This window comes from Carlito syrichta, unplaced genomic scaffold (genome assembly GCF_000164805.1).
Source record: "Carlito syrichta isolate Samal-C Ts95f unplaced genomic scaffold, Tarsius_syrichta-2.0.1 Scaffold81542, whole genome shotgun sequence".
In the NCBI taxonomy this organism is placed as follows: domain Eukaryota; kingdom Metazoa; phylum Chordata; class Mammalia; order Primates; family Tarsiidae; genus Carlito; species Carlito syrichta.
In genome coordinates this window covers 45,496-72,005 of record NW_007025638.1, presented here as the reverse complement: position 1 = coordinate 72,005, position 26,510 = coordinate 45,496, and the positions used below count along the sequence as shown (strand labels likewise).

Below are 26,510 nucleotides of genomic sequence, written 5' to 3'. Positions count from 1 at the left end.
AAAGGCTCTCACTCCAGATGAGTGCTGTTATAAATGCTATGCATTACCATAAACCATCAACAGCTTTCTCTGAGAAATCCCTGGATCCTAATCATCAGAAAAACATTCTGGAGGCTTCCTTAGAACTTCACACAATTTCTTACAATGCTCCCTCCTCCTTTCCAAAGTACCTGAAATTCTTTGCTCCATTTGGGCTCAGTTTCCATCTTGAAGGGTAGAACCACTACTGACAATTGCCAGCCCTCCAAGTCTCCCAAGTCACGGTCTCTAGATCCATGGCTGGGCTGCTATTAAGATCTTGCTTCCTTGTTCTATGTTTAGGAATTTTTTTTTTCTTCTGGTTAGGAAATTCTTCTGAGCTTGTATCACAAGAAGAGTTACTGCAGTCCTTTCTTCTTTGTCAGGCATCTCCCATTTCCCCTCTTTTTAAAAAGTAAAATGACCATATCAGTCATTCATCATAGGCTGAACTGGACTTTAATAATCAAACTGTATTCAACAATAAGCCCTATTCAGCTTTGCTCACATTCTCATCACCCTATAAACAGCAGCTAGCTCTCTACCAGTTTAAACATAGTAGAGAGTGCCACCTGCTGAATTTCTGAAACACTTCCACAGTTATACGCGTGGACAAGTCTTCCTTACTTCTCTATGTCCCTCCACTGAACTCAAGCAACTGGGCTCCATAGTCTCGGATCAAACATGCCACCTAGAATATATCAGGTTATATGGGATCATAAAAGAATGTAAATGTCATTTTACAATCAAAGCAAGTTTGAGAAAGTTTCAAAAAATTTGAGTATGCATCCAAATACTCAAAATATTTTTACCGCAAGTCACCAGGTAAGATAGAGGCTGTTTTGCAAATGTGGAAACTGAGGCAGGGTGCTTGATTAATTTGCCTCAGGAACAGAAGGCTTCTTAGTGACAATGCTAGAGCTAGAACCCAGGGGTTCTATCTTCTAGTTTAGGTTCATTTATTAGACATTGCAAGTAAGTAGTGACCGTGACACGAAGCCTAAACCACCTGCTGGTGCTTATGCCACCCAATGCATTTTGCTAGCTGGAGCACTGAGGGAGGTGCATTTATATTGACACTATAAGTACAACAAGATCATAAATAAAACAAAACTATGATTAGGTACATCTCAATCCATAATTGATATCAAGACTGCTTCATCTAATTGTTGTTTATGTCAGCTGTGAACTTACACTGAATCTACGTATTACATTGGATCATATGAAACTGACGTTTTGTAGGTCAAAGAACATCCCATCAGTAGCTTTATATGGTTGGTTAAATGTAATAATTCCAATCAAAAGGCTTCCTGGGACTTTATACCCTGCTCCTTAGGGCTTCAACATTCTCACTAAGTGGTGGAATCTCTGAGGCTTCTCTTCCTCTATAGAAAGTACAGGTGTACCTGCTGTTAAACACCTTAGCTCCATTCCCTATCCAGCTCAAAGCTTATCCTCTGGCACAGCAGGGTCCCTGAGGCTGGTGTGGAGCCAGTTGCTAAGAATTGTGAATATCAGGATCACTCCTTCTATTTTATAAAGTGTTGTCCAATTCTAGCAACAACAACAAAAGGATTGTGAATATCATTTCTGACTACCTTTACTTTCTTAGGAAGGATGCTTTTAATTACTGTGACTTTTCTCTCAAAGCCAGAAGCAATCACAAATGTTTGGTACCCACTGTTCTGTCTATAGCATGAGAAATTAATTTTCCCAGCCAGGCGTGGTGGCTCATGCCTATAATCCCAGCACTCTGGGAGGCCCAGACAGAAGGATCAATTGAGATCAGGAATTTGAGCAGCCTGGGGAATACAGCAAGATACTGTGTCTACAAAAAATTTTTAAAAAACAGCCAGGTGGTATATACCTGCAGTCCCAGCTACTCAGAGGCTGAGGTGGGAGGATGGCTTGAGTTCGAGGCAGCAGTGAGCTCTGATTGCACCACTGTACTCCAGCCTAAAGACAGACAGCGACTCTGCCTCTTAAAAAAAAAAAAGAAATATTTCCCAGCCACATATCTGTCAAAAGGGAGAGATCAACTGCAATATCCCTAAAACAAAGAGACCTTCACAGGCAGAGTGATAAATCCAAAACACTTCCCATACCTATATCATCAGTGCTCAACAGTGCTGTGTTAAGAGCTAGCTCCAAGGGTACACGGCCCTGCTCACATGGGGCCCTGCTCTCAGAAAAGCCCCAGGCTTTGCTTAATGTTCTATGATCACCATCTTGAATTTTCACTAATTTATCTTTGAACCTGTGTGTTTAAGTGAAATCTAATGAGACAATGAAGCATGTGTTGAGGGAGTCAGAAAATGATACCTCAAAGTATGGAACTTTGGCATGCTGAGTGCTTTAAACTAAAAAATGGATTCAGAGGCAAGACTTTCCTGACCTTCTCCTGTCCTTTCCTGCTCCCCTTACTCCCACCCCGCCACCCCAAGGATATCCATAAAAACTAAAATTTACCTTCCTAAAGGTGAGTCACAGAAACCAGAAGCTCCTTTTACCCCAAAGGCAGACATAAAATCTAGAAATACTACTCTTTTTCCCTTTCTGTATAAAAAAAATTCTCTGACCTATCTTTTCTGAAATAGATCATAAGACCCTCATTCCAGAAGGGGTCCTGCCCCATATCCAAGAGGAAGGAATGCTACACAGAGAGGCCAAGAAGAATCAGAACAGATGGGCCTTACTGGGTTTGCCTGCTAAGTCTACTACCTTCGATCATGCCCTTTGTCCAATCCTGTTTCTTCATAGCCATCCATGCTTCATCAAACCTAACCATAAAACCAATTTTCTCTGAGTCTTTGGTTCTTCATTTCTGAAGGCTCACATCATGTAAAACTTTGATTAAATAAATGTTGTACTTTTCCCTTGTTAACCTGTATTTTGTTATAGGAGTGTCAGTCGTGACACTTATGATGGCAGGAAAGGGATCATACCCTTTCCTGCCTACACATGCACATGAGTAGTGAAGACACTGGCAGCAATTTGTACATGTGTGAGCCCAGGATTGAGGGCATGCAACCCCAACCCTGAGCAACTAGCCTGGCACACACACAAATCTTGGGCAGGTCAGGATGCTACAAGACCCAAAAGCAGCAAGGCTGGAACTTGGAGCCAGATCGATGGCCGTGACAGTGGTGATAGCAGAAGCAGCAGCAGCAGGAGGGTTGGGGGGAGGAAGAGGAGAGACTCTGGCAGCTCTCTGAGCTGTGGTGGGAGGCTGGCTTGCTCATCCATCACTGGAACCTGTCCCTACAGAGTCTGTACAAATATTCAACTCTCTGACCAAAGTCCCACAATAGCAAATTATTAAAAAGGAAAAGCCTACACAGGGAAACTATAATAAAGCATATCAGGGAGTTGTTATAAATCTGCAAGGAGTTTATAATCTCTGGCTTTGAAAACTGCTATAACACTGCAAAGCAAATAGTCATAGTTGTAGAAACAGAAATTGTATGTAAAAATTATGCTACTGGACATAAAAAACTGCTGTTTTCATGTGAAGTTCAGATGACAAATTATTAAAGAGAATGACCATTTAAAAACTTTTCTTCATAATTAAAGACAGTGATAGAATACATAAACAGGCAATTTGAATTATATATAACTCATGAGAGCATTTTTAGTTTCTTATAAGATCTCCACAAGTTACAGGAAATGTCAGAAGAGACATTAAAATAACCTCGTATAAATTTACATCTAGAATTAAATTCAGACTTACACAAAGTGGATTTGTGTGAAGAATTAAATCTTTTAAAAAAATTGTTTCATAAGAATCATCTGATCTAGATGTACTAAAATTTGTATATTGAAAGTTGATCAGATATTTAACCCAATGTTGTCATAATACATAAAGCTATGTAGCATCAGCAGAAAGATCCTACTCCAGGTAAAAAAAATATCAAAAATCATTTGCCACAAACAACTGACACCACTTTCACTTATATTGACTGGAAGCCAAGTTGCTAAAAGTATAAATTTTGATGACCCAACCAGTGAATTTGCAGGAAAGTGAGCCAGAAAAATCTTATGACCCAAGGTATCACATTACTTACTTATCATATTATATAAAAGTATGTCACCCAAACTATTATTTATTGGAATTTATAAGCTTATGTTGTTATTCATCTACCACCATTGTCTCTATTATATCTTTTCAGTACCATCAATTCACTTTTCTTGTTTTTTGGGCAAGAGGTACATTTTCATTTTGCACTAGTCCCACAAATCTAGTGTGTTCTATATTCATGAGCTTTCTGAACGTAATATATTTATTTTAGGAATATGTTCACTAGAGATTCATTAGTTCCCAATGCTAGGTCTGAATTCCAATTAGAGTTATGAAGAATTTTGAAAAAGTGACTTGAGGAACACTATTTCCTCTTTGGATTTAAACCTGAAGAGATGAAAATGCATTTTCAGTATAAGGAAAGATTTCTAAAAGGGAAGGTTTCTAAGATCCATCTCTTCCCATCACAGAAGCCATCATAATGACAGTGAGGACAGTGATGGCACCTTCTCCTGACAGTTGTGGGAATGGTAATGACAATGACAGCAACAATAATGGTAAATGATTTCTATTGGTCAGTATTTTATTGACCATATCCTGGCTACACAGTGGGCTTGCTTTATCTCATGTAACCTCCATCCATGCTCACAGGCTACAATAGTAAAATATGCACACTGCAGACAAGAAAGCAACTCTTAGAACCCAGGTTAATTTGTTCTACCACACAGCTAGTAAGTGGCAGAGCTAGGACTTGTCTTCACACCTAATTCCATGCCTTTAATCATCTTACTCACGTTCACCAGTCAGAGGGCAGCTCCTTGGTGGGTGACACAGCTACAATCTTTCTTTCTACCTGGCCCCCTGGGACTGTGAGAGGGATAGGAGAAGAGAGGCAAGAAGCCTGCTGTGTGCACCATGCACGCACTGACCCCTCATTCCTAGCTTGTCCCTTCATACCCTCTTTTCCATGAAGGGTTCCCCAACTCCCCCCATGACCATCACTATGTTTTTCTCCATTCTCTAAGTCCATGGGACTTACTGTGTCCTTGTAGCATTTCTCATGCATCTTTATACCATTGTTTATGTGCACACATCCTGTAAACTCCTTAAGTGCAGACATGTAGCTAAACCAACTCTATACCTTATAGATCCCCACATGTGGTGAGTCCTAGTCAATTTACCACATCAATTAATTGACGTGTGACTTTTTATAGGTACACAGAAAAATTCCCCTATAAGATTTTTGCTTTGGGAGGCTGAGGTGAGTGGATTGCCTGAGCCCGTGGGTTCGAGACCCGTCTGGGCAGCGAGATCTCATCTCTACAGTAAATCAAAAAATCAGCCAGGCGTGGTAGCGCATGCCTGTAATTCCGGCTACTTGGAAGGCTGAGGCGGAAGGATCACCAGAGCCCAGCAGGTCGAGGCTGTGGTGGCTGGAAGCGGCCACTGCACTCCAGTCTGGGCGACAGAGTGAGACTCCAACTCAAAAAAAAAAAAAGATTTTTGGGCTGTAGGAAGAGGTTGGAAGCTCTTAACATAACATCAAACATACATTTTGCGCACAGCTCAACTTTAGATCCGAAAACCAAGAGAAATGAAGACAGAAAATGTCTAGAGGTCATCTCTATTTATAATCATACTCATGTCTGTGTAAGAATTTAAGTTTTACAGTGAGAATATGTCACAAAAACCCTTGACCTCATGTATCTGCAAATCCCACACTATTATCACTGTAGCCAAGGAAGAGCTTTAGCCCACCCTTCATTACTTATAATGTCTACATCTGAAAGGGATCCAATGCAAAGAGAGAGCCCACTCATGTTAAATTAACACCAAATCTAGCTCATGAACAACTATCCAGTATCTTCCAAAGGAAGACTTTTTTATTTTCTTTTTTTTTAGCTTTTATTTGTTCCCTCCTTAGAAGTTTTCAAGCTTAGCTGAAACTAACCAAGAAGTTTGGGCTCTTTTTACACTGACACCAGGCATGTATGGGTGCCCTGCCGGTTCCAGTGAGTTGTCTGCGTGAGTACTTTTCTCAGCAAGAGGAAACCTGTAACTCACCTCCTTGGAATGATGCCATTCTCCAAACTTGTTGTCTGACTTCGAAGCCAGCGGCGCTGATAACTGCTGGAAGAGGAAGTAGAGGAGCTTGGAGATGGGAAAGGCGTAATCAAAAGACTGCTTAGTGAGGCTGTGGGGAAGAAAATTTGGAATGTGAAAGTTGAGGTCAACGAGTTCTTATGTAGTCACAGAATGCTCAATATTATGAATGTATTTATAATACCACTAAGCTGTACATCTAAAAATGGCTAAGGTGGTGTTATGTTATGTATATTTTATTTTATTTCATTTTTTTTGAGTCAGAGCCTCACAGCCTTGACCTACTGGGTTTAGGCAATCCTTCTGCCTCAGCTTTCCAAGTAGCAGGAACTACAGGCACGTGCCATTACGCCCAGCTAATTTTTTTTTACTTATTGTAGAGACGAGATCTCATCATGTTGCCCAGGCTGGCCTTGAACCTGTGGGCTCAAGTAATCATCTAGCCTCAGCTTCTCAAAGTGCTGGGATTACGGGTGTGAGCCACCGTACCCACTGTTACGTGTATTTTAACACAATACAAAATTTGGAAAAATAAATGTATGTCACCTAACCTAAATCTTCAGGTTCTACCAGTCATATCCAGCAGGGGGAGACTGTGATTTCTCTCTTCCTAATATTTCTATACAGCAAAGAAAACAATTTTTAAAAAGAAAAACAAATTAAAGGAAATAAAACTCACAGATATAGTAAGTACATAAATTACCAGGCCTCACATTGCAAATGCAAAATTATTATTACTCATTCAGAGTATAGACTGAAGATTTCTAAAATGGTTCATATAACTGTTTATATTGTTAACTGGTAAATAATGCCACTTTCAATGCTAGTTATACCTATTTCCTCCTCTTGACTACTTCTTCACTCTATATTCTGAGGTGAAATTCAGGCAAATCTGTATTTTCTTCACATGGTACCCTGTCTCCTGTCTCCATATACACAATATTCAACTTCCTTTCTCTATCCTCCCACTATTCCTTTATCTCTGAAAAAAACCCCTATCTCTTAAATACACTTTCTGTTTGGATCACTTATTTGCCTCTGTGTCTCTGTCTGCCCCCTCCTGCTACATCTTAGTTGTTTACACTTGGGCCCTCAGGATGTGTGAGCTGACAGTGCCAGTTCAGATATTTCTAAAGGGCAGGAAGGAGGCACTGGTCTCTCTCAGGTAGGTACAGGGTTTCTTTTAAGTCACAGCTGCTTGATGACCACCTACTGGTTTGAAAGAATGGAAGGAGAAGACAGACTTGTTCTTTACTTCCTATGCTAAGGAATTAGACAATGAAATGTCACTTAGTCCAGTGGAAAAGAAAATGGGGTGCTACAGATGACTGGTCAATATTTTCAGAAGCAAATTATAAGGCAAAGGAAACTGATTTTGATCACAGAACACTAAGCTCATATCACTGGATAAGGCATGTTTGCAGACAGATGTAAATAACCTAACTCCCTGACTTGAGTTCTTAAATACTGTAGGAGTTACTTGTCAATTAATCAATAATAATTTTAAAAAAGCAAATGCTAGAGTATGTCAGGTGCTGTGCTAGACAGCTGGGATACAGTGGTAGATAGGACAGAACCTGTCGGCATGGAGCTGCAAGTCTAGAATTCTACAAGCATGGTGATGACTCAAGTTTCTTTACACAAAGAAGCTTTTCCTCTAATCTAGTCAATATTCACTAAAAATCCATTTGGCAGGTCTTCATCACCTTTGCCTCCCCTGTACCTAGGACATGCCCTGAACACAGTAGGCAATTGAATATAAGGTACTTTTTTACTGAGGTGTTGCTCAGATGTGGCCAGCCCTAGCAGGCTGCCTCTGTTCTGACCTGGTCCTGGCCTTAAGACCAGATTTAAATCCCTAAAACCAAATTCATATTTCAAGTATCAGTGAGCAGGTAGCTTTACTGAAAATTTTGAAGGGAGTTAGAAGATAGTTTTCCCTCAAAGTTACACTAGATAACTTAATAAAACATCCCAGTTAGATATTTCTGCCCTGTCCCCTAGCGCCCAAAGCTCCTTACAGTAACAGAAGACCAGCCTGCAGATACTTAGGGTCTCATCTTTCTCCTTGTCATATGCTCAGCAAATCAACTTCTTCCTGGCAGGTAGAAGACAGGGTTGAGAGGGAGTACCTGTATAGTAGACCCTCTTTTTTTCCTATCACAGTGTTGGAGCTCTTAATCACCTTTGCCTCTGAAAGCAAATACTTTGGGTATTGTTTTGGTATGCTGAAGGGCACTGGAAAGTTAGGGAAGTCAAGTCTGTCTCTAACCTTCTCCTGCTTTCCTTCCTGCCCCCAAAAGTAAGTGATAGAAACTAAAATTCTTCTTCTTCCAAGGCAGGTCATGGAAGCTAGAACGCTGTCCCTCAAAGTCAAACATAAAACCTAAAAGTATTACTCTAACCTTCTCCCACCTTTCTGTGTAAGAGCTAGCTATAAAGAAATTCTCAGACCCATGTTATCTAAAAGGAGATCATAAGACCCTCATTTCAGGAAGGAGAAAAGAATGCCACATGGACAGGCCTGGCTGGGTTTCCCTTCTGTCCATTGCTATTAGATCGTTCCTTTTGTCCAATTACATGACTGTCCATTCGTCATCAATCTAAGCATAAAAATCTTCCCTTGGGTCTTTGGGCCTTTACTTCTAATGACTTCTATGTCATACAAAACTCTGATTAAATAAATGTTATGCTTTTCTCTTCTTAGCCTATATTTTGTTACAGGAGTGTTGGTTGTGACCTTTATGAGTGGTGAAAGGGATCACACTCTTTCTCTCCCTAAAACAGAAACCAGACAGAGATGATCCTGAGGTCCAATTTATCCTGGAAATTATCTGTACTGTAAAATTCAGTTTAGCAAATTGAGTAAGAGCCCAGGCTCCTGATTCAAATCACAGTTCTATCACATAGTAGCTGTGACACTTGGGAAGTTTACTTAACCTGTCAGCTTTCTCATCTATAAGATGAGGATAATAAATTATCTCACCTCAGTATTTTTCATGAGAGCTGCAATCAGCTGGTAGATTTTGAATTGTTTAGTGGAGCATAATCAACATTGTACAAATAGAAAAGAAAATAGACTATACTGTGCTGTTAATATTAATCCATGAATCTTTTGTCCGTTATATATGAAGATTTTTGTCACTGGATCATGATGTAAAATAGTTTAGCATGGGTTGCAGACAAATTAAAAATCTGAAAAATACAGACCTATTTCCTAAGGTCCTGTGAAGATTAAACAAATAAATACATGTGCAACATTAAACCCAGTGTCCCACACAACACATGTTAGTCATTCACTCCCTTTGTCAAATCTTGGAAGGAAGTTGAGAAAGATATTTTAGAGTGCTAAAAGATTATCAGCTCTGATTAGTGAATTATGAAAGAACTTAGGACTTGTTATCGAGACATGAAAGGGAAGGCAAGGAATGTAAAAAACAGAAGAGAACATTCTTTTCCTGATGAGAATTATTATGGTATACAAATGAGACATAAGTTAAAGTGTTGGCTTGGTGCTACCCAGCATTTCTTCATCCAAAATACTTTATTATTTAAGATTTTATTAGGTAACACAAAATAAAACATTTTATTATTAGATAACAATACAGTTCAACTTTCAAATGCAAAAGGAAGACTAATCTTAACCCACAAGTCATTGCCATTTTCATGACAACAGGGTAGATTCAGGTATCTGTTCAATCAGTGTGAGTGCATCTGAGTGTGGTCTGAAAGGCAGTGCAGACTGGTACAGGCTTGAACTCCACAGTGGATCTGCATCTGGGGCGCTTGTTCAAAAACAAAGCTATGCGAAGCTGGTAGTGACTTGGGAGGCGGAGGTGAGAGAATGGCTTGAGTCCAGTTCAAGTCCACCAGCCTGATCAACAGCGAGACCTCATTGCTTAAAAAAAACAAAACAGCTACACATAGGCTTACCAAGTTGATTCATTACCTTTGGAGCTGGGCCTGTAATCTACAGGATACTGAAAACAGCTTTGATATGACAGCTTAGTGGTGTGGGTTCCAACCCTAGCTGAGCCCTCTGTTAGCGCCTCAGTTACAAAATGTAAGACTTTTGGTTAGATTATTCACAGGCTTAGTTTAATTTTTAAAAGTGCTATATCTAACACTCCTTAATACTTCAGTATCACTCTTCTTTCTATAACACTTTTATAATTAGAAAAAAAGTTACTAAAAAGTTACTACAGATTGCAAAGACTTTTGAAGTTTTATTCATTAGTAGGAAAAGAAAAATTACCCCAGTTGCATACCAGAAGACTACTGTTAACATTTTATGCCCAGCAACGCCTATAGGTAGCTCACGCCTATAATCCCAGAACTTTGAGAGGCTGAGGCAGGAGGTCTGCTTGAGCCTAGGCAACATAGTGAGACCCTGTCTCTATAAAAAGTAAAAAAAAAAAAAAAAAAAAAAAAAAAATTAGCCAGGCATGGTGGCAGTATACACCTATGGTCCCAGCTAGTAAGGAAGCTAGGGCAGAAGGATCACTTGAGCCTAAGAGTTCGAGGCTGTGGTGAGCAGTAATCATGCCATTGTATGGCAGTCTGGGAGACAGAGTGAAACTCTGACTCAAAAAAAGAGAACACTTTTATGCTTGGATAATACTCAATTTTAAAACTGTGCTTTCATCCCCACCCTCCCGTATAAAGAGAAGTCTTCAACTAACACCCATTTATTTCTGCAGAAGTTAACAATGAGAAAAAGAATAAGTCTGAACATTTTAAATGCTGATTGCTGTTCTTCTTGGCATGCACCATTCAAGTTCAAGATTAATGTTTAACTTTCTCTGAAAAAAATATTTTCTATTTTGACAGTTTATTAGAAATACTATACTGATGATGTGACTTCAGAATTTGGATGTGACCAAATAATGCCCTGCAACTCCTAAGTCAAATCCATTCACTTGATACACATTTACTGAACACTTACTAAGAGCATGGCACATGCTAGGGACCTGAGATGGAAACTTAAAGAATACAGGCAGAGTAACTGCCCTTAAGCTTACACTCATGGAATAAATGATTTCAGACTGTGGTGACTACTAGAAAATAAGGCACTAGGATTTTCTTTAAGTAACTAGGACAAAGATGTATGGGGGTGGCAGAGGTAAACGCTCTAATTAGTAGTCAGAGAACACCTTTTTGAAAATGGGACATCTCAACTGAGACGAAAATGCCAACAAGAGTCAGCTGTGGAAAGGCTCAAAGGGAGAGCACCCTAAACATTATTTTTTTGACTCAGGGTCTCAGACTCAGGTTGGAGTGCAGTGGCAAGATCACAGCTCATCACAGTCTCAACCTTCTGGCTCAATGATCCTTCCACCTCAACCTCCCTAGTTACTGGGACTACAGGTACATGCCACCATGTCCAACTTATTTTTTTTTGATTTTTTTGTAGAGATACAGTCTCACTGTGTTGCTGAGTCTGTTCTCAAACTCCTTGCTCAAGCAATCCTCCCACCTTGGCCTCCCAAAGTGCTGGGATTACAGGTATAAGTCACCATGCTAGGCTGCCCCAGGCATTCTATAGAAAAATAACTAGATAATTATCAATAGTTGCCAAAAAAATCTGTACATAATTCTACTTAAATGAGGGGGGACCCCAAAAATACTGGAATTATTTTTTGAAGAGTAGTTCCTTGTGGTGCAAACATCTCCTGCTAGGTAAGTGCTTAGGAGTCCACTGACATCAGCGTACCAATTGGTGTTGTTGTGAGAGCCTGTGTTCTGCTTCAGATAATTTTTTTGGTGATTCTTTCAATGCATTTGCCCATTTCATGATGGGTGATTTATGAATACACCTACCCACACCATACTGAGTATTCAGCAGTTTTTGACCCAAAACGACATAACCCCAGTACCCCACCCTCCATATTCACCTCATCTCAACCTGAGCAACATTTTTGTTTGTTTCCCTAGATAAAAAAAAGTCCTCAAAGGGAAATTTTTTGCCAATGTGGAAGAGGTGAAACAAAAAACAGCAAAAGCACTAAAAGGCATCAAAATTGACAAGTTCAAAAACTGTTTTGAATAGCGAAAAAAGTGTCTTGATAGGTGTACTGTATCAAACGGAGAGTATTTTGAAGGTGACTAAAGTTTAAACATGTAAGAATACACAATATTTTATTTAAAATTCTGGGTTTTTTTGGGTCTCCCATATATATGGATGGACATATAGCCCCCCCCTTCAAATATTCATTGAACACCTGCTATATGCCAGGCACTATATGAGCTGCTAGGGATGGAACAGTCAACACAACAGATTGGGGAAGTCTCTGCCCTCATGGAGCTCATGTTCTGAGGGAGAAGAAACAAACATCTCCAAGGAATTAATTAGATTAACCACCTAAAGTGGTAAGTCACTAGAAATAGCCTTGACACTGGAATAAGCAAGTACAAAATCAAGACATCAGAAGCAGCTACAACTTCTTTAATGGAAATAATTTTGAGGCTGGCTTATTTATTCTGTGAAAAATGTGATCATGACACAAGCAACACCCTTGAACTCTGTGCAGGAACAGGTCTACAGCAAATCATCAGGGCAGGTCCAAACCTGGACCTGGAAGAGCAGATTTAGGCTCTGTCAAACATCTCTTACTTGCAAGGAGATGTCTGCAGAAAGGATGTGGCAGATAACTCCTGACTCCTCTCTTTCTGCAGTCATCCAGATATATGTGTCTGGAAGCACTCTCATCAAAATAAACAATGTATTTATGGGATCAGGCTCCTCATTTCCTGTCCCAGCTCACTCTGCCCCACTCTCTCCTCACCACAGGCCAGCTTTCTTTCTATTTCCTACACACACATGTGCCAAGCCCATTCCCACCCTTCGTCCACCAGCCCTTCCCACACACAAGCAGCTCTTTGCTCTGATATTCACAAAGCCAGTTCTAACTGGTGTTCAAGTCCCAGCTGAAACTTCACCTTCGAGGCCTTCCATGAACACTTCATGTGTTTTCCTTAGTGATAAGTGGCTGCCTACGTTTTACTGTTTATCATCTGTCTCCCTTTACTGAACATAAACTCTGTGAGATCAGGGATAATGTCCACTTGGCCACTTATCCATCCTGTCCTAGAAAAATGTCTCCCACATAGTGAAGCAGGTTAGCTACAGCAGTTCAGACATAGACAAGTTTCTTGCAGGCAGGTCTAAATGAAGATAGGGTAAGCATTCAGACATCTTTCTTACTGGTACACAACCCTCACCCGACAGACCAGGCACACCAGACCTGACCATCTTGTGGGCTGGAATGTGGATATACCAGTACAGTAAAACACAGAAACAATAGGAAACTACCCAAAACACAGACATGGTGTTCCCCCCAAAAGCTCAAATCTAGTTAGGCAATCACTTTCATTATTTAGCCAGGTTACTGCCCTCTTCAACAGGAGGTTAGTGGGGGTGGGAGGGGTCTGATCCCTGCACTGTGCAGAATTGAGACCCCAGCAATCCTTCCTAATAAATGCACAAAGGGGATGAAAGAAGCCAAGCTTCATTCTGTAGCGACCAGAAGGCCCATTTTCCTTTTTTCATGTCTTGCTCTTGTTTTTCTATTAGGTGGGAATAAGGAAAGGATTTCTACCTGGGATGGGGACAAAAGGTTTTCGTTGGTGTATGAGCAAATTGTTCTTATTTTCAAATGTTGACAGCCAGGTCATCTGGAAGTGAATCTGTATCTAAAGTTTTGCGCCCCACCCAAGATAGATTACAATTAACTATTTATCTTTGTAAAACTGTATGGGGTTTTAACCATACAGACCTAGAGGATGTCTGTGAGGGTTGGTTTCTTTTTTTTTTTTTTAAAGTTATGTTTCATTTAATAAATTGCCAAAGGCAAACAGAAATATAGTCACTGACATAAAGCAGTACTATAAAAAAAGACCACAGAAAAAGAGGATATGACCATAGGTATTTTTAAGTCATTCCTCTGGTTAAGGGATCCTGATAACTTACAGGAAAAGGCTGTTTATGCCATTCTAATTTGCTTTTTCAAGCAGGCATTCTGGGAACTAGACAGTGTGGAAAACTATTTTTAAGTCCACATTCAAACTTTACATCCTACAACTTTAGTATATGCTGAAAGGACATCAAGTTTACGCCCAGCACTGGAAACAAATCGCTTCTTTGGAAAATATTTTTAACATTATTGCTAGATACCACCACTGTTTATTTTGTGAGGTTTGCTGAAAGGGTTTTAGAAAAGCAAGTCTGGTCGCCTTACTGCACTTAGCTAACTTCTTCTGTTAGACAGATGATGTCTTAGATGCTGGGTGTTTGTGTGGTGCAGTAAGGTGTAGGATCCAGTCATTCCTGCCTGATTGCCCACACCTCATGTCTCTTCTTCCGAAAGCTCTGTGAAAAACCTTTCTTTTGCATCCTTCGTTCCTCTTAAACTGTAACTCAACGATCTATAGAGGGTCTTAGCAAATCTGCCTGCCCACAATTGGAAATGGGTGGGAACAGACTACTTAACTAAATTTAATTCTCTTAAATGTTTAAATGCCTTGAATACAAAGATGATTCGTCCATCCAAACAAGTCTGTTCACTCCAAAGCTTATGCCTTAGATCATTTTAAAAGGCATTGTTAGGGGCACACCTCGTCAACAAGGGTACCTGCATAATGAACATCTGTATACCTAACCCTGAATTGCACCCCACATCTTTAAAATAAAAAAATAAGAAAGAAATAAATAAAAGGCATCGTTGGAAAGCCTCTGATTAAACTTTATTCATGGAAAAAAAGTAGTGAGGTACAACCAAGAGCTTATTTTAGTTCATGGCCTCAAGTCACAAGGCCCTCACAGAAAGTCCTGCACAGGCAGTCACAGGGGTACCAGGGACGCTCAGCCTAGAAGGCCCTCAGGAACCCAGGGACACCTGGCACAACTGATCATGGCCCTTATTTTTCATTTGAGAATTTTCCCTTGAGGAACGCAAACAAGAAAATGGGTAATAATCTATATCTTTAGATTCTTCACTGGTCAAAATTTAAAGAATTAGAAAAAATTCAAATTAAACAATATAAAATGAAAAAAGTTAATACTTTATTATAGTGAGATTTGAATTCAGTATAAAAAAGCAGGTAATGAGACTTGGTGTATGAACAGAAACCTTAGTTTTAAATCTATATTGTAATTAGATTTATTTTGTAGACAAGAACAGAAATGGTTAGAAGATCCTTATGTACATTTATAGCTTTATAGCAGCACTCTCCGAACAGAATTCTGCTCACTGGGGCATTACGTACCCAGATTAAGAAAGAAAAAGAAGACTTGCTTGATGATACCTGTCATCTCAGGTGCCATCTTCAAGTACACGCCTGGGGCAATAGGTAGAAGAGGAGGCTCAACCTCTGCTCCCCTGCTGATTCTGCCCCTGTTGATTCTGCCCAGGTTGACTAGTATCTGTCTCCTCTGACTGGCCTCCTGCCTCCCCTACACTGGTTAATGCCTACCATTGTTTGTTTTCTCAAATTAGAAATGAGAGAGTCATCCGTGGTTTTTCCCTCCTCCCCCACATCCCATGTCCCATCAGTCATTGAACTTGGCCAATACTACCACCTAGTATGGCTGAAACTCATCCCTCTTTTCTTACCAGAAAATTTCTAATGGCAACCACTAAAATAACCCCTAAAATAACTTATCCTTTTGATTTACATATGCAAAGAATACACATTCAAAATATCCAAAGAGAATACAATAAGTATTTCCCCGCTACACCTGTCCCAACTTGCATCCCTTTCTGGAGACATTCTATGAGTAGAGAAATGACTGAGTCTAGCACCAGGGTAGGAAATATACAAAATGACGCCAGAGCCTCTGGTAGTGCCAGATGTAAGGAAGTATTCAAAATGCTCACCCAGCCCTCATAGATGAGGGCATATTAAAGGAGCACAGGAGCCTCCTGTGAGGACCCCCAGTGACCAAAGTCGAAACAATTTGAGCAGCAGAATAAATAAAGTAGTACTGGGTTATAGCCCAAAGCAAAAAAGAAATACGCTGAGTCCAAGTTGATATAATGACTGAATATATAAACGGGGAGAAGAGATATCTCTCCCATGCAGAAGAATTCCATATAATTTATGTAGATGATCTGAGATTTCAGCATAGCTCCCAGGTGTGAGTCAGTGGCATCTGAAGGTGAGCAGATTTCCCATGACATATCACCAGGGAGCAAATCACCAGGGCAACTTGTGGCCTTCCCTGGCATCTCTGCCCTCTCCCTCCCAACAAAAGGACCAGAAACCGAAGGAAAAGAATGCCTGGAATAGAAGTCAAACTACCAAAGAAAGCCAGTTTTCTCCAGTTCTCAAATTCACATTGTATCAATACTTTCCCCCATCCCTCAACCACTTCAATCTTGTCAGTCTCAGGTTTCTTCAAGGGCTGCGAGAAAACATTCAGATCAGGCTACTGTCGACTTCCCACTTTAATTTGAGCTTGGTCTCTCAACTTTACTGATTTTCAAAGTACACAGAAAGGTAGCTTTAAGAGTCTTTTAGAGTCTGAAGAATATCAAAAAAGTGACATTTCCACCCATACAGCATGAGCCATTTACATCAATTACATTATACTCTGAAAGGTTACCTAGGAAAACCCAAAATTCCTCCTAATGAAGTTTCTGTTGGTATTAGTTCCCTCAAAATCTCTCAATCTTCTGTAACAGGAAGGGGAGTAAACAAATAAATAAAATAAGGTTACAGCTGGGCAGAAACTCTGTGATATTAGTGTTCAGAATGTGGCTAGTAGAATGTTGCTCATCTTTCCTGCTCTCAGAGAGGTTAAAGAGTTCTCACCACACAAAGGTGATCATACAAAATTACATCAGTCACCGAGATGACAACTGTGTGATGGAGAGTGATCTTGGGGACAGGGTTGTGCTTCCCACCTCTCGACTTCTGATGAGACCCACACTTTTTTGCCTGGAATTTCAACCATAACACAGCCAGTCCCGTGGCAGTCCTGCTGAGGGTGAAGGGGAGAGCACAAGGGCAGGGAGCTGAGCCTTGGGACACTAAGATTTTGTATGTATAAGCACCATCTTGGAGCAACTGATGGAACTCAAAGCTCAGTCGACAGCGCCCCACAAGGAATGAGGAAATTATCCTGAGCAACATCAAATACAAACAAAACAAAAGCAGTTCACTTAGTGCTTCATATTTTGCCCTTTACCGTCTTGAATTTTATGACTGTACAAAAGGAGCTACAAATGAGAATGATCAGCTCTAATCAGTGACAATTTCTGGCAAAAGACTCCTAGCCCAACTTCACAGAAAAGATTATAAACATCAAAATATGTCAACTTTAACCATAAATAAAATGCTACATACAGTATGTAACATACAAATCCAACTAGGGGACTCAGGAACAAATCACATTTTGTTTGGTAATGTGAGAGCAGAGTGGTACAGAGTGAGATGACATGAGCACAAAGACCTTTGAGTGGTGTCTGAGGGCAGGAGCTGGAGAGAGAAATGAGCAAAAGGCCAGGAAGAAAAGCATCTGAGGCCTAGATCCACTCCAAGTACCACTGAGTGGCCTATTTGGCGAAGGTGCCATGTGTCATGGAAGAAACCAGCAGAGCACCCCGAGTCTCACTGGATGGCAGAGGTTGCCCATATAATATGTACTCATCAGGCAAAGCCCCACACCCTCCAATTCCTTGAATTCCAGATTACTCATTCATCACCCTTCACTTACAATACAAAATCTACCTCTGATCTAAATCACAAATCAGAAATCAAAAGCAGAGTTGTGTACAAAAGCTGAAGTCAAGAGATCGTAAAAGCAGTAATAGAAAAGTTTAGGCTCTGAAGTAAGGAGAGAAGGGTCCCTGAGATAAAGTCTAGATCAGCATGTTTCAGGACAGAAGAAAAGGTGACCAGGTCACTGTAACAGACGGATTTACTTCCAGATGTGTGCCTTCCTCTCATTCTATACTCAATAGTCAGCAAGCACATCCAACTGGCTCAAGGAAGCTTCTCTCTGGAAAGAAATGTCTCAATATACATTAGTCTTGTATCATTTGGGATATCAGAAAAACTAGTTTATGTTGCAAAATAACTTACTGATGTTGTATATCAAAGTTTCAGATCTTCAGACACATAAGACTTTCGTAGAATAGAAAGGAACAAAACCAAACTAGATGATGAGGCCTATCTACCTGTCTTCTACTTTCCCACATCTATACCACAATGGATAATTCATTTTATTAGTTAAACCAATAACAGGAAGTACAAATACCTGATCGAGCTATGCCACTGTCTCTGTCTTCATTCTGTCCTCTGCTTGGCATGTCAACTGGTGTGCTGTGTGCTAGGAAAAAGGCATAAGGAAACCATGTTATTGCACGCTTTAAAGATAAAGTTTTAAAGATGACTACAGTAATTTTTAGATTTCAAAAAGGCGACTACTACTGATGATTGGCATAAGCTTATAATAAAGAGTAACTAAAAGGCAAAATTAAATATATAAAAAGATGATGAAAGGAAAATAGAACCAAATAACCATCTGCCTGTATGCTATTGCAACATATACATTTTTGTGAGTGATGTCCAGCTCTTTCAAAAAAACCTGAATAATAGACTACTGATGCAGTTGATGCAATGAACAAACATTCTCAGGTAGAATTTTTTAGCCATTTTCCTCATTATTAGTAGTATTTAAATAGCATTGCATTTTAAAAATGCCTTATAATCAGTTTCAGTAGTAACTGCAAGCAACTTAGGGAAGATGAATACTTGAAAACCATTTCATAAATTCAAAAATGTTTCTCTGTTTATAAGCCACACTCTTGGCAGATAAAAAACACATATTCATTTTCAAATATTTCTTCCTCCACTTCTTTTCACAGTATTATTGTAGAGATATTTTGAATTCTACAATAATACTGTGTTCTAGCATGAATTTTAGGAAACAGTCTAAAGTTACAGACTTCTAGGAATATGTCAGACTGACCTAGGCTGTACTCGTATTGCACTTGAAGGCAGATGTAATGTTAATATAGTGAAGTTTTACGATGTACAAGCCCAGTGCTCTGTCTGATTGTTACACTTGTCAGCTATTTTTGGAAGCATGCTTATTTTCACAATTTTAAAGACAGTATACAAACATGTTATCCTCACTCTAAGTAGGTGGAAGGGGATCAATTTCATTAGGATGTCAATCAGTTTCATTAGCCATGGTGCTTAGTATATTTCAGGCAACAAAGAAGAACAGAAGGAAAAATACCATTTGCTATACTCACAAGTTTAAATGTTAGTAATGGGGGTTTCCCACACTTGTTAATCATGCCAAGACTACAACAGACATTCAACAGCCTTAGCTGGAAAGGCCAGTTAATCTCACAACTGACAATTTACCCAGAGACACCAAGATGACTATACCTGTAAGGAACCTAGGAATTGTGTTTAAACTATAAGAGAGACAGAGAAAGATATACAGAGAGAGAGAGAGAGAGAGAGAGAGAGAGAGAGAGAGAGAGAGAGAGAGAGAGATTGATTTTGATTGATTTCTTCCATGCTCTTATTAGAGTGACTTTTAAAGAAATTCCGTGCAGGTAAGGATGCAGGTGAATAAATGGATAAAAGATACCATGGCAAAGGGAAACACTTTATAGCAACAGAAAAGGCCCAGAAAAATCAGAAAAAGTAATCCTCTTAGAAACACTAAGGGCTCATTTCAGATCAAAATCAGCTTACACTGGAGTATTAGTAGAGATATTTACAACAGAGGTTCATTGGTGGAATTTTCAAAACACCGTGAATTTGGCTGCATTTGAAACTAATATCTCTTATCACAAGAGCCCCTTGGATTTCTAGAGAGGCACAAAAAGGATTTTTCCTAAGACCCTGCACAGGATTTACTAACGTGTGTGGGTCACACTGTACTCAGCATTCCACACAAACCTGCAAAGAAAGAAGCACTCCGGGTGAGCCGGAGAGGTCCTCCTTCGGCTACCCCCTGCAGCAGTTTGCTGCTGCATGCTTGCAGCAGACCTAAGGAGGGAAACACATAGAAGAGGGCAAAGAGTACACACACACAAAAATAAACACAGATTAAAGATAATGCAAAAAAAAAACCCCAAAAAACAAAAAACACAACAAACTCAAATAAAGCAAAGCACACACCCACAAAACTGGTGTTCAGCAAGCAAGAATGTGTTTATGAGTCTGATTTTACCTAGGTTACTTCCAGCACGACAAGGGCCCAAACTATTCTGACTCGTGTTCAGTTTTCCCAAATTAGGATCTTGGTTGATGTATTCAAAGCTGTCTTGCAAACTAAATCCAGTGGGAGGAGAAAGGGAGAAAGAGAGGACAAAAACGTCAAGAAGTTTATTAAAGCTGTTTCCTAATAGACCTCCAAATGATCAGTAATTCATTATTTTTCTTTATAAATAAAGTCTTACATCTACTAAAGGAAATTAAATAGGCAACTTTAGGGAAATCTGTTGGAAGAAAATGAAAACTTTCTGAAGATAGCTCAATCCATAAAAAACTATATTTCTAACAATTTCATATTATATAATGGAATACCAAACTCAAAATTTTGCTTCTGTAACTGACTCCTAGGCTATTGCTATTCATTTCTAAATTTTGTTTTAGCAAGTGACACCCAAGATGTTGCTATTCATTTCAAGGATTTTTACATAAACCTTCAAAATGAAATTAATTTTTACTCTTAATTAACATCAATGAGCAATTCAGCAACATTTTTCAGGAATAAGACATGACAGAAATGATTCTTATAAAAGTTTGATTTCACAAACTTCTTCACAAACAAGTTAGAATTATTCATAAAAAATGTGAGGAAAGCAGATTCTAATAATTTATTGTATTTATTAACAAGTAATGTAAATATTAAGACTGAGGAAAAACAGCATAATGAAGTCAAAATAGTAAAATAGTTTTTACTTAAATCTTCATTATAGGGAGGTTAGTGCAATTAATGTTCAGGTAATTCAAGGGGTCTGGAAAAAAAATCTCATAAGAAATAAACATCAATTTTCATATTGGCTGAAGTCATTACAGTCCAATTCAAAGCTATTTTGTTGATGAGAAAGCAGACTTCCCAATGGCACCCAAATATACAGAGGAATGTATTTTTAATTTTCCAGGGTTATTAAAAAAACAGCCTTTACTTGACCTCTAAGCATTTCCACTAATTTATAATAAGGTTTTGTTTCAAATTTATCAAAGTAAATAGAATTTTTTTTATTTTTAAAAAGAAGTATATGAAATATTCCTGCTTGCAAGTTCAAAATGTATGAAACAAATGTGCCAAGACGAGCTTAAATTATTAGACACTTTAGTATTCTTAGAGTATGCAGAATTGTAAAATTAGAGACAAAAAATTCAGGAGAGAAAATCAAAGTACTGCATGGCCCAAGGAGCATCAATCACAAAGGCCAGATGATTGGTCAAACAGACAGCAAGCACAGACAGCCCCTCCTGCCAGACAGGCACAAACTTATTAGGTATTTTAATCCTTCAGAAATAAATAAATAATATTTCGTAAAGAGATAAAAATAATATTAGAAAATGCCATAAAATCATTATTGTGGTCCCTTTCCTTTCTTTATTTTTCACTCCAGGGAATTAAAACTTGGTGACTGGCAGTGGAAACAAAAGTGGGTAATAGATGGAGACTCAAACTACATAATACAGACAGACATTTGTCTTTAAAGCCACCTGATAACGTCAAAGACTTTTTCCCACTCATTGATAATAAGACAATGGCCACTTTTAAAACACCTTTTTCAGTTTGGACTCAGTCTGCTTTGCACTTCAAAATGCCTTATAACCTATAAAGAATTACTCTATCCAGAAATAGACACTTAAAAAAATAGGTGGGGAAGTGCAAAATCCTACACTTACTTATTTGTACTTCCACAGAAGCTGCCCATCCTAGCAGAGAAGACCTTACTAATCATCAGTTGTGGAGGAGAACTGGAAAAAAGAGGGAGAAATGCATTTCTGAGTGAAGCAATCAATGATTTCAGCATCTCACTTCTCACAATGGGTAGAAGCAAGCCCAAACTCACCGTATGTAGTGTATCTTTAAAGTGGAGCCTTTGTAACTCATTGCAACTGAGCCAAACATCATTTCCCCTAACATGTTGACATCAGAAGCTGGTCTTGTGTACTACATGCAAGAGACCAAAATCAAAGTCAGTCGTGGAATAACATAAAGTGAACACAACAGAAAACAATGTATATTAATCTCTGGGTTCCTCATTAGTTTAGTCAGTAATTGCCACTATTTCTCAAAGCCACAACTGGTCATTTCACAATCTTAATTTATAATGGTGATTATAAATTTACACTGGTGATTATAATGGTTATAAATTCTATTATAATTTATAATGGTGATTGCCTATTTTCTCCCAAATTATTACTAATGTTCATGATTCTTCTTTTTACATTAGTATCTATACACAGGACCCAAGTATTTTATTATAATTCATTTTAATTCTTATTACGAGAAACAAAGATTTCGATTATCTTCATTTACAAACTATAGATAGAACGATTATTATAATTATTTTGAGTTGGAGTCTCACTCTGTCATCTGGGCTAGAGGGTAGTGGCATAATCACAGCTCACCGCAGCCTCAACTGCCTAGGCTCAGGCGATCCTTCTGCCTCAGCCTCTCGTAATTGGGACTCCAGGCGTGTACCACCACACACAGCTATTTTTTTAAAAGTTTTTTGTACAGATGAGGTCTCACTATGTTGCTTAGGCTGGTCTCGAACTCTTGGACTCAAATGATGTTCTCACCTCAGACTCCCAAAGTACTGGAATTACAAGTGTAAACCACTGCACCTGTCTATAGACTCGAAATTGTTAAATTATGAAAAAAAACAGTAACTCTTCCCTTGGTACTAAGAACACATCCTGAAAATAAATTATGATTCAGTATTGTTCAACCAAATTATTAACAGCATGGGCCAGGTGCAGTGGCTCATGCCTATAATGTAAGCACTTTGGGAGGCAGAGGCAGGAGGACTGCTTAAGCCCAGGAGTTTGAGACCTGCTTGGGCAACATAGCAAGACATCATCTCTGCAAAAAAAATTTAGACGTTGGCTGCCATGGTGCTGTAGTCCCAAGGAGAAGGATCGCCTGAGCCCAGGAAGTCAAGGCTCGGTAAGGCATGGTCTTGCCACTGTACTCCAGCCTGGGCAACGGAGTGAGACCCCAACTCAAAAAAGCAAAAAACAAAAGAAGTAAGTGTGGACTCAAAACTGTCAATTGGTGTAGGCAGGCTTTTGTAAGGATTCAAAAGACAAATGGTCTGATAATTCTGAAGTTTTACAAAAATATCTTTTAAATGCTTGACCCCTCCAGCTTCCGATCAGTCTTCTTCATGCCTTTTGTCAGAAGAGTGAGCTGTACTGCCCCTACTGTGTCCACTGTCACTGGCTTGCTGATCCACTGCAGCCTGACTGTGCCTCTCATGCCGCAGCTAGTCCAACTGCTCTCATGATGATCTCCCTCACTGCTGAAGCCAAGGACACTTTGCAATTTGAGTTTTTCAATTTCTCTCGCTATATCTGATGATGCTAATTAATCTCCTTTTTGAATCTCTTCTTTCTCAGATCATCCCAGGAGCACAGCTTGAGTACTGGAGGGCACTCCTACTCATCGCTGCATTTTCAATCATTCTTCGGATTTCAATGATTAGTTACATAGAATACCTCTATGTCTTTATTTCCAGGCCCAGATTTCTCCTTGAGTACTAGAATCCTATATTCCAAGGCATTCACTCTCATATCAAATATTATATGTGGCAGTATTGTTAGCATCCTGCTAAGTGCTGGTGACACACAAATGAACAGGACAGGTATGAATGTTGAGCACAACAGTGTGCCATAGGCACACAGCACAGCTTGACCAAAACAACCACCATCACTCTGTAAGCAAGAGTCTCTGCTAGTAGGCTGTCCACCCAAGGAAAAACACAGGACTCACCCTTAACACTCTCTTCTGAATCTTTTTGTTGCTTTTAACTCCAAATATACATACATATACCTATAGACACACGTGTACACACACTAACACACATATACACATCTACTTATTCATGGTTGCAGAGGTACAAAGAGAAAGAAAGATCAGGCTCGTTCAGCTAAGTTCCTCTCTCTGGTTACAGCTCACAACAACCTCTTCCCACTACATGCAGACAAAAACCAACTGATTTTCACACTCCTTATTTGTAACTTCCACCTACTTCCTCCATTTTATAATCTGCTTTCTTGGTGTACAAGGGCCACATGCCAACTGTGATTCTCAACTAGCTGAAAATTTCACTCTATACTTTTTAAACTGGAAACTGCTTTAAGACCCAGGAACACTATGAAGTAAGAATAAATGCATGGCACAAACCCTGACTAAGAAATTAACAAAGTCCTCTAGACCAGCAGCTGTTGGTAATTTCCTTGGTTTTGTTTTTCCAGCAACAAGTAAACAAGATTCTACATGAGTTTAAAAAAGAAAGCCTGATATATCCCCTATCAATTAATGTCTTTCTGCTAGTCAATATTTATAAATTACTTGTTCCCTTATATCTGGTTAGCCAATATTTCTCAACAACCCTAATCTCTATCCTAAACACACACACATACACACATACGGCATAAAAATGCCACCAGCTCGCCATCCTTCATACTCAAGTTAGGTCTTGCCATTTCTTTCTTCTTCCATACAAGGCTTTTGTCCTTCTATTGGCAAGTTCTATTTTCTTAGGATGGCACTATACATTCTCAGAATTCTCAGGAGTTCGTACAAGAAAACTGAAAAGTACATGTTTATTATTCTGGCTCTGACAGCAAATGAAACAAAACAAGATCATTCACCTGATTGGCAACATTTCTTCCTCACTCAGTACGTGTTAGGCTGTATCACCTCTGCTTGACTACAGTTTTTACTGAGAGATAAAAGTCAAAGTGTGAAAACAAATTTGACATGAAACATTTAAGGCATTAGAATGCTTCTTCTTCTCCTATTCCTGAGGAGAGTTCTCAAGCAGGCATTATTCCCTGAGGAGAAATTATAGTAGATTATTCCAGCCTTGTGGGGCACTGCTATGGAAGGGATGGCTTCACCTGGTACTTTGGAAGCTGCTCCTTGGCATGGTGTAAAGATCCCCCAGAAGAGGTATGAGATGAGTTACTGCCACTGCTGCCTCCTGGACAGCACTTGGCTGACATCTTAACAGGGACATCCTCTGTTTTCTGGGTAAAGAGAGACAGGCAAGGTATAAAATTACTAAGTCTACCAGGCTTCATAAGCATGTTCTTCATTGGGAATTCCTTTGTTCAAACATTTTGGTGCCTATTTTGCATTAAAAATCAGAAGTCTTTTTTTTTTAAATGACAAAAACGTGATTCCTGAGTCTCTACAGTATTTGGGAAGGTAGAATGTTAAAGAAGGGCACTAGACAAAAGGTGGTGGGTTATATATTAAGATTCTATTCTCCTTTAATAATTTAACAATCATTTACATTTCAACTCCTATTTTAAAATCATCAATGAGAACTGCTCTCTGTTTTTGGCCATAAGATTTTGAGTAGGCCGGGCTCGGTGGCTCAGCCTGCAATCCTAGCACTTTGGGAGGCCGAGGTGAGTGGACTGCCTGAACCCGTGGGTTCGAGATCCACCTGGGCAACTTGGCGAGACCGCATCTCTACAATAAATAAAAAATTAGTGAGGCATGGAAGCGCGCACCTGTAGTTCTAGATACTTGGAAGGCTGGGGCAGAAGGATTACTGGAGCCCAGCAGGTCGAGGCCGCGATGACCAGGAGTGGCCACTGCACTCCAGTCTGGGTGACAGAGTGAGACTCCAACTCAAAAAAAAAAAAAAAAAAGATCTTGAGTACTATGTGGAGTCATAATCTATTAAATTGGTGAGGAGAAAAATGATACTTCAAATTTAAATTTTTACCAGGCAAATGGAACTAAGAAAATAAAAATATTAATTTGGACAGACTGGCTTGTGTTTTTAATGACATACCTCCTCTAGTAGTCCCTTAAAGGTAATGGGAAGGAAGATCACAAGATCAAGTTTGTGAAGGATGAAGCCAAAACACTGAAATAGGAGCAACTGTAAATGACATAGCATGTGATGGCAATGTGATCTTTATAAAGGTTAGGGGTAACAGAGGATTCTCTACTACATGTTCCCCAATAGAGTTCACTGCTAATTTTTTTATCAGAGTGGCAAAGGTATAAAGGTACATGCTACTAATTTTTACCTCTCTCCTCCACCAGAATATACCACTCCCTACAGAAGTTTCCTGCACACTCTATGACAAATTGTTTCTATTCTGAGTCTTCTCTGCCTTTTTTTTTCCT

At 39.3% G+C, this 26,510-nt stretch overlaps 1 protein-coding gene across 1 annotated transcript in view; it reads right to left on the bottom strand.

Moving 5' to 3' along the window:
* The window catches only part of FNIP2 (folliculin interacting protein 2), an 83,366-nt gene that overhangs the window by 38,585 nt on the left and 18,271 nt on the right, over positions 1 to 26,510 (bottom strand). Inside the window, exons 3-8 of the mRNA XM_008055346.1 lie at positions 25,262 to 25,390; positions 22,201 to 22,301; positions 22,034 to 22,105; positions 20,337 to 20,437; positions 18,399 to 18,470; positions 6,101 to 6,230 (exon numbers count right to left, since the gene is read on the bottom strand). Coding sequence (XP_008053537.1) covers positions 6,101 to 6,230; positions 18,399 to 18,470; positions 20,337 to 20,437; positions 22,034 to 22,105; positions 22,201 to 22,301; positions 25,262 to 25,390 — 605 coding nt within the window. The remainder of the gene's footprint in view (positions 1 to 6,100; positions 6,231 to 18,398; positions 18,471 to 20,336; positions 20,438 to 22,033; positions 22,106 to 22,200; positions 22,302 to 25,261; positions 25,391 to 26,510) is intronic.